Source organism: Bison bison, unplaced genomic scaffold, assembly GCF_000754665.1.
Source record: "Bison bison bison isolate TAMUID 2011002044 unplaced genomic scaffold, Bison_UMD1.0 scf7180017857111, whole genome shotgun sequence".
Taxonomy (NCBI): domain Eukaryota; kingdom Metazoa; phylum Chordata; class Mammalia; order Artiodactyla; family Bovidae; genus Bison; species Bison bison.
Window position 1 is genome coordinate 12,544 of NW_011487684.1, and position 9,208 is coordinate 21,751.

General features: G+C 39.2%; 1 protein-coding gene across 1 annotated transcript in view; it reads left to right on the forward strand.

Moving 5' to 3' along the window:
- Positions 1–9,208, forward strand: part of JADE3 (jade family PHD finger 3) — a gene marked incomplete at its 5' end in the record, with an annotated part of 25,048 nt that overhangs the window by 12,119 nt on the left and 3,721 nt on the right. Inside the window, 2 exons of the mRNA XM_010860230.1 lie at positions 3,205–3,744; positions 5,507–5,624. Of these exons, the coding sequence (XP_010858532.1) occupies positions 3,205–3,744; positions 5,507–5,624 (658 nt within the window). The remainder of the gene's footprint in view (positions 1–3,204; positions 3,745–5,506; positions 5,625–9,208) is intronic.

Below are 9,208 nucleotides of genomic sequence, written 5' to 3' on the forward strand. Positions count from 1 at the left end.
AGAAATGAGATATTTACAAAAGCATTTTGTTTAATAGAATGTGCCAAATATATGTTTTTGGAAAAAAGTAAAAAGTTATTTGATTGGTTAGCATTTCTCCTTTATCACCAAGATATGTATGTGGACTTCCAGCTTTGAGTATGACCTTAGAATGACCTTTTTTGAAACTAGATGGATTTTATGGCAGTTTCCTAGGGACATTTCATTTTTCATCTAAGTACCTAATTCTTGTTCATATTATTGTCTTTTATTTTGAGTAATTTATATTTATGTCTCTATATTTTATAAATTTGATCTAAGAGAGATGATCTGTTTTTAGCTTCCCATCAGTTTTATGTCACACACTCATCTCCTTGAAAAGAAAACATTCCTTTTGCTTTCTCTTCCCATATTTTTGTCTATTAAACAGCAGAAGAGCACTATGCCCAACATTTTTAACCTTTTCCTATGGAATGCCTTTTGCTACTTGTTTTTTAAACGACCAGTTAGTTTCTTAGTCAAGGGATAACAGAAGGTATCCAGATAAAAGTATAGTTTGGGCTTTTCATCATCCTTGTTTTCTTGAGGCTTTTCAAATCATAGAATTTTTAAGGATACAAATTTCAATGTAATGGAACAAACTCTTCCAGTTAAGCTAAGTTGGGGTGGGCTGTTTTAGGAATGCAGTAGGTGGCTAGAGTACCACTTAACTGAAAAGTAGGAGTTGAGGGTAGGGGCCAGTTTAGGTATAAAATCAGGTACTTTACAGGAAGTACAAGTAATAATGGGCTTCCCTGGTTGCTCAGACAATAAAGAATCCACCTGCAATTCAGGAGACACGGGTTCAATCCCTGAGTCGGGAAGATCCCCTGGAGAAGGAAATGGCAACACACTCCAATATTCTTGCCTGGAGAATTCCATGGACAGAGGACCCTGGTGGGCTACAGTCCATGGGGTCGCAAAGATTCAGACACAACTAAGCAACTAACACTTTAACTACTTTCACAAGTAATAACACGTGTGAGGTTGGATAAGATAATCTTTGAATTGTTGTTCATCCTTGGAATTCTTTATCCTGTGAAATTAGATTAAGTGGAATCTGCTCCCATTAAAGCTTTTGTGGTTGCCAGTATTCTTTTTTTTAATTGGAGGATAATTGCTTTACTATGTTGTGGTTTCTACTATACAACAACACATCAACCATAAGTGTGTGTGTGTGTGCACACACATATATATATCCCCTCACTCTTGAGCCTTCCTCGCAGCCCCCCATCCTACCCTTCTAGGTCGTCATAGAGTGCTGGGCTGGGCTCCCTGTGTTATATAGCAGCTTTTCGTTAGCTATCTGTTTTACACATGGTAGTGTATATATGTCAGTGCTACTGTCTCGATTCCTCGCACCTTCTCCTTCCCTTGCTGTGCCCACAAGACAGTCCTCTACGTCTGTGTCCTTCCCTGCAGATAGATTCATCAGTACCATTTTTCTATATTCCATATATATGCATTAACACACGATAGTTGTTTTTCTCTTTCTGACTGACTTCACTCTGTATAACAGGCTATAGGTTTATCCACCTCATTTCAACTGACTCAAATTTGTTCATTTTTTATGGCAGATATTCCACTGTATATATGTACCACAACTTCTTTATCCATTCATCTGTTGATGGTCATCTAGGTTGCTTCCATGTCCTAGCTATTATAAATAGTGCTTCAATGAATATTGGGGGTACATGTGTCTTGAATTACAGTTTTTCAGAGTACATGCCCAGTAATGGGATTACTGAGCTATATGTTACTGAATTATATGGTAGCTTTATTCCTAGTTTTTAAAGAAATCTCCACACTGTTCTCCTTACTGGTTTTATCAATTTACATTCTCATCAGCAGTGCAAGAGAGTTCCCTTTTCTCTGCATCCTCTCCAGCATTTATAGTTTGTAAATTTTTTTGATGATGGCCATTCTAACCAGCATGAGGTGATAACTCACTATTATTTTGGTTTGCATTTCTCTAATAATGAGCGATGTTGAATATCTTTTCTTGTGTTGCCAGTATTCTCTCAAGTGTTGAATTTCTCAGTCTTTAAGGAGGCCTGCCAGGTTTTGCATTTTTTTAGTCTTTATTTGTATCCAAGGTCCTTCTCTATGTTTTGTTATCAAAAACCCAACATATAGATAATTGAGCAGTCTGCCCTCCAGATGCGTGTTTCCAAAAGATGTGAGACTTGGCTTTAATGATGGGAATTCCCACTATATCTTTTGAAACAAATCCTCCATTGCTTTCCTTCTTTTATTTGCAAAAAAATATAAATACATGTGCATGTTAAATCCTTGGAAGGAAAATCGTAACATAGCCATAACAAATGGTAATTGAAACTAACTGAAGCACAAGAGTCTAGCAGTCATGGGCTAGGTTCTCTTGGCCTCCCTGTGAATCCTCAGTGCATATCCCATAGTGATACCTAAGAAATGTGTTACATCTATGAATGGAAGAATATTGTAAACTTAATTCCAGATTGTCTGTAACCATACTGTCCAGTAGAACTTTCTATGATGTGATGGAAATTTGTGCTGTCCAGTATGGTTGAAATGTGGCTAGTGTGACTAAGGAATTGAATTTTTAATTGTATGTAATTTTAATTTTATTTTATATGTAATTTAAGATAGCCAGTTGGCTACCTTAGCTACCATGTTGGACAGCACAGCTCTATAAGACCAATTTCAAGAAGTTAGGTTACTTAAATATTGGAGTTCCTGTGACGTTTTTAGAACCAGTAGCTGTTCTGGCAGTAATATTGATTCTGGTTTTCTTTCATTTGTTCAGAAGCATTTCTTGAGCACTTGCTAGTTCAGTAGTTGATGACAATGCAAAGATGAATGACACAGCTTCTGTCTTTAAGAACCATGGCCAGGAATTTTACATTTGTTGTGCTCTAAGTATAGTTTAAAAGGACCATTATAGAAGCATATGATGAGGTGATATTGGGGTCACAGAAAAGATACAGCATGACTCTTTATAGGGGCCAAAGAACAATTCTCAGAAAAACCTAACGCTTGTGCTAAAATTTAAAGAAGAGTTTGAAAAAAAAATATTTTTTTGCCTCTGTTTTTACTGTTTTGTAAAAGAGCAGATTTCCGGGCTTACTTGTAAGGTGTCTGTCATAGTCAGTTTAAGACCAACTTTCTCCCTGTCTTTCCTTTGCTTCCTATGAGCTCTCAGTTTAGGCCCAGGTATATAGAGCTTCCTCTTCCCCACACAGCCCTGCTGCCTTAACACATCTTTTCTCCCCACAGTGCTCAATAAAAAGTTGCATCACTGCCTTCCATGTCACCTGTGCCTTTGAGCACAGCCTAGAAATGAAGACCATCCTAGATAAGGGGGATGAAGTAAAGTTCAAGTCATACTGCCTCAAACACAGCCAAAGCAGGCAAAAGCTCAGGGAGTCCGAGTACCCCCTACACAGGGCTTCAGAGCAGAGCCAGGCCAAGAGTGAGAAGACCAGTCTACGGGCACAGAAGCTTCGGGAGCTGGAGGAGGAGTTCTATTCCATGGTCAATGTGGAAGATGTGGCCACAGAGCTGGGGCTGCCCATGCTAATTGTGGACTTCATCTATAACTACTGGAAGCTGAAGCGCAAGAGTAACTTCAATAAGCCATTATTTCCTCCAAAAGAGGAAGAAGAAAATGTCCTGGTACAGCCAAGAGAAGAGAGTATTCACACTCGCATGAGAATGTTTATGCACCTACGGCAAGACCTAGAGAGGGTAAGGTGACCAACTATGACCTAGTGTATACATCTTGGTCTGCATAGGAATGGAGGCCACACTTCCAGATTAAAAAAAAAAAATAACCCATTTATATTTGTAGTATAGGCTTCTATGCCCTTGTTTATCTTCTGATTTCATTGTGGCCCCAAATGTTGGGCTTAGTTGAAATTCTGCTAGACACATCAGAGAATAGAAGAGTCTGTCCTCACTTAGATGCTTTATGAACCTTAAATATGAAATAAATATTTCATTTGGTTTACTTTTTTTCCACTGTTAAACCTAAATTGGCTCAGCTATATTTTACTGACACTTATGAGACTGCAGGCTGAAGAAAGAATGAATTTTGCTTAGGAAAGTGCCAGATTAGAGTTTCTTAAACTTGGTAGTATTGACATTTGGGACTGGATGGTTCTTTATTGTGGGGGACACTGTAAAATGTTTAACAGCATCCCCAGCCTCTACCCACTAGATGCTAGTAGCAAACCCCCAACATGCCCAGTTGTGATAACCAAAAATGTTCCCAAATTACCAGATGCCCTCTAGGGGTGAAAAATTACTCCTGGTTGAGAGCCTCTGTGCCAGATAATTCAGTGTAACTCATGAGATACACACACACACACACACACACACACACACACACTCACTCACGCTAAATTAGGTACTGTAGGGATTTAAAGATAAGTTAGGTCCTGTGTTTACCCTAGAGAATCTTATAATCAAGTGTAATGGTAGCTTGTTTTTTTCTGTGCTACCAGAATTTGGAGAGGAACTAATAGATTTTTTGTTGTTCAGTCACTCAGTCATGTCCGACTCTTTGCGACCCCATGGACTGCAGCACGCCAGGCTTCCCAGTCCTTCACCATCTCCCAGAGTTTGCTCAAACTCATGTCCTTTCAGTCAGTGATACCATCCAAACATCTTGTCCTCTGCTATCCCCTTCTCCTCCTGCCTTCAGTCTTTCCCAGCATCAGGGTCTTTTCCAGGAGTCGGTTCTTCACATCAGGTGGCCAGAGTATTGCAGGTTCAGCTTCAGTCCTTCCAGTGAATATGCAGGGTTGATTTTACTCACTTTTTAAAATTTAACTCACACATATATATAGCACTTACTATGTGGTACCACTCTTCTAAGCATTTTGTAAATATTAACTCATAATCCTAACATGCATAAGAAGAAGGTACAGTTATCCCTATTTTCAGATGAATAAACTGGGACACAGAAAGTTTGAGTAACTTGTCCAGATGGGAGAGCATGAGAGAGTGAGGATTTCACCCTTGTGGCTTGGAAACTTGACTGAGCTGGAAGTGTGAGCAAAAAAAGCTACTTCCAGTCTTCCCAGCAGACTTTTATCCTACTGGTCCAGCACTCATTAGAATACTGGATCCAGCATTGCCACCATTTACTCAGGGATCTAAAGGGAAAGCTAAACTGTTAAGTCATCATTCAGTTTTCTAGCCTGACTGCACAGATAAATATCAAGCCCATGATGCCAAAGGAAGAGTAGACTTGAGAAGGTAGCTTTGGAGCTTTTGCTTGTGCTGCTGATTGATATGGGAACCATGATCCCACCATTGACCGTGCCATGTGAATACCTATGTAGCGGCTCTCTTTATGCAGCTTTTAGATTCTGTCTTCTCTCCTCAGCCCCCCATGCCATGTGACGTAAAATTAAGTTGTCTTAATTTTAGCCAAACAATGTTCAGTTGTCAGGTTTGTGTAACATGACAAAACTCTCTTATTTGTTGGGGGTTGGGCTTACAGGTCCGAAACCTGTGCTACATGATAAGCAGACGAGAAAAAATGAAACTGTCATACAACAAATTACAAGAACAGATCTTTGGTTTGCAAGTCAAGCTTGCTAATGAGGAAGTTGCTGCAGGTAAGCTGTATAAATGTTATATCAATTGTTTCACTTAAAAATCTTTTAAATTCATTTGTTCTAGTCCAACCATGATGTAACATGGCCCATTTCACTGTTGACTCATGAGGCAAGAAATCCCAGGGTAGGGTTGGTGGAGTTGCAGGTCTAGGACAGATAACTTATGTCCCAGACAGATATTAGAGGCTGTTAGTTGGAGCCATGAAATGATTCTAAAATCATTGGATTCATTTAGAAATCAGTAGGATATGATCTGATCCTAGTTTCCGGAAAACATTTAATTCCAGGGTTACTCATCCTAACAGTCTGTTATATTAATAACAAATCCTTAGCCAGAATTTAGTAGGAGATCTGGGTTCTTATCTTTTCACTTATTCACTGACGTTTGTTGAGCACCTCCTATGAACTAAGAGCTGAGCTAGAAGACAGAGCAGTGAGCAAGACAGAATTCCTTCCTTCAGAGAACTCTGCCCACTTGGTGAGAGAAACAAGTGAACATAATTACAGTACTCTAAGCATAGGAGCTTGGCTGGAATGATGACAGTCATATTCAGAGATATTTGTAACCTCCCTTTGCCTCATTTAATACAGAGGTCAGTGGCAGAGCCTGGGCAACTAGGGGTCACTGGGCAATGTGTGCAGAATCCAGCTTCTGCCAAGGGCCAGCTATAGAGCAAGAGAGACACCCAGAAATAAGGTGTGAGGTAGGTGTCAAAGTCTTATGGAAAGTTGTGAGGATCACAGGCCACGGCAGAATGGTGTAGGAGGAAACAGCAGGGCTGCTCAGCCATAAGAGTACCATGATAGACAAGACAAGGAGAACAAGAGGACAGCAGGAAGAGCTTCCATGGTGCCAAGGAAATTGGCCCCTAGACCATGTGACTTCTAATTAGTGGGACCCAGCCCCATAACTGCTTGTGGCAGCAACAGATGGCAGGCTCTGGTAGAAGTGGGGGCTGAGTGTTCAGTTTAGACCTTTAGGGAACAGATGTCCATTGAGGCACCTAATAGTTGTCTTTTCTGTATGTCATCTTTGTGAGGCTACAGTGAGATGGTAATGGGCAAAGGTCAAGTCCTTATACAAAAATAAATTGTTTGATACTAGTGCCCTTTTGATTTCAGAACACTCAGAATAATAGAGAGAGGAATACTTGTCATAAATATGATTATAGGGTTGATATAACCAGGTAATTGATTGCCAGTACTCCCAAGGCCAAGCCCATAGCAGCAGAAATATCATGATTGGCAGAAACATCATGATTCTTTTCTGGGGGGCTTGCCACTACAAAACCTGCCCCACACCTCCATGATGGTCATTCATAGTGAAGAAATTATTTTAAGTTAAGGACATAAAATATATGGGAACCACCAAAACCTGTACTACATTCTTATGAGTTTGTATTTGACTTGCTTTAGGAAGACTGGAGGGTGTGATCTGAAATGTCTATGTTCAGAGTAAAAGAAAGGGAAAGTGTTGGTGGCTCAGTCATGTCTGACTCTTTGCAACCCAATGGACTGTATGGAGCCTGCCAGGCTCCTCTGTCCATGGGATTTCCCAGGCAATAATACCAGAGTGCCATTCCCTTCTCAAGGGGATCTTCCTGACCCAGGGATCGAACCTGGGTCTACCACATTGCAGGCAGATTCTTTATCACCTGCGCCGCCAGGGAAGCCCGAACATTCAGGCAAGTTCTGAATGCTATGTGGTACCCACTCATGCACATGTACAGACACACAAATAGGAAGACCCTATTCTAAACCACTGCTAGTGACATTCTTTTCAGAAACAGAAGGAGCAGAAAGGATGTATGAGGCATCACACTAGTCTTTGTGATTATTTTTACAGACTAGGAGAACAGAGGTGAAGAGGTTGGGAGTCACACAGCAAAAAGTGGCAGTGCTAAGTTTTCCACCTGTAGCAATCCCCACCCTAACCTCTAGTTCAGCTAACTTCAGCTGCTATATGCACATATCAAACACAGGTATTTGTTCAGTATTTGGAAGAGTGGGTACGTGAACTCTGCTGTAAGAATGTATGCCTTTATTTGTTTATTTTTTTATTGAAATATAGTTGCTTTACAAAATTATATTAGTTTCAGGTGTACAGCATAGTAATTCAGTATTTTTACAGATTGTACTCCATTAAAAGTTACTAAAAGATAATGGCTATAATTCCCTGTGCTATACAATATATCCTTGTTGTTTATTTTATACGTACTAGTTTGTATCTCTCAATCCCATACCCTAATTTTTCCCTCCCCCTTTCCCTCTCTCCTTTGCTAACCACTGGTTTATTTTCTATATCTGTGAGTCTGTTTGTTTTGCATATATAATCATTTGTATTATTTTTTAGATTCCACATATAAGTGATGTCATAAAGTATTTGTCTTTTGCTGCTAACGTATTTCACTTAGCATATTCTCTGGGTTAATCCATGTTGCTGCACATGGTAGAATTTCATTCTTTTTATGGTTGAGTAATATTCCATTGTGTGTATATATATATATGTGTATGTATATGTGTGTGTATATATATATATATAACCTCTTCTTCATCCATTCTTCTGTTCATGGGCTTTTCAGTTGCTTCCATATGTTGGCTATTGTAAATAGTGCTGCTGTGAAAATTAGGATGCACATACCTTTTCAAAATAGTGTTTTTGTTTTTTTCCAGGTATATACCCAGGAGTGGAATTGCTGGGTCCTATAGTAGTTATAATTTTAGCTTTTTGAGGAACCTCCCTACTGTTTTCCATAGTGGCTGCAGCAATTTACACACCCACCAACAGTGTACAAGTGTTCCTTTTTTTCCACATCCTCTCCAACATTTATTATTTGCAAACTTTTTGATGATAGGCATTTTGACAGGTGTGAGGTGAAATCTCATTTGGGCTTTGATTTGCATTTCTCTAATAGTTATCAATGTTGAGCATCTTTTCATGTACCTGTTGGCCATCTATATGTCTTCCAAAAAATGTTCAGGTCTTCTCCCCATTTTTTAATTGGGTTGCTTGTTTTTATAATATCAAGTTGTATGAACTGTTTTATGTATTTTGGATATTAACTCATCATTGGTTGTACCATTTACAAAAATTTTCTCCCATTCTGTAGGTTGTCTTTTCATTTTGTCAGTGGTTTCCTTTGCATGCAAAAGCCTTTAGGTTTAATTGGGTCCCATTTGTTTATTTTTGCTTTTATTTCTTTGGTCTTATGAGACAGATCCCCCAAAAAAACTACTGCTGTGATTTATGTCAAAAGTGTTCTGTTTTCTTCTAGGAATTTTATGGTTTCAGGTATAACATTTTAGGTCTTCAATCCATTTTGAGTTTATTTTCATAAATGGTGTGAGGAAGTGTTCTAATCTCACTGTTTTACATGAAGCTGTCCAGTTTTCCCAGCACCACTTGTTAAAGAGACTGTCTTTTCTCCATTGTATATTCTTGCCTCTTTTGTTGTAGGCAAGTGTAACTGACCACAGGTGTGTGGGTTTATTTCTGAGCTCTTTAGTCTGTTCCGTTAATCTGTGTGTCTGTTTTTATGCCAGTACCATGCTGTTTTGATTACTGTAGCTTTATAGTATAGCCT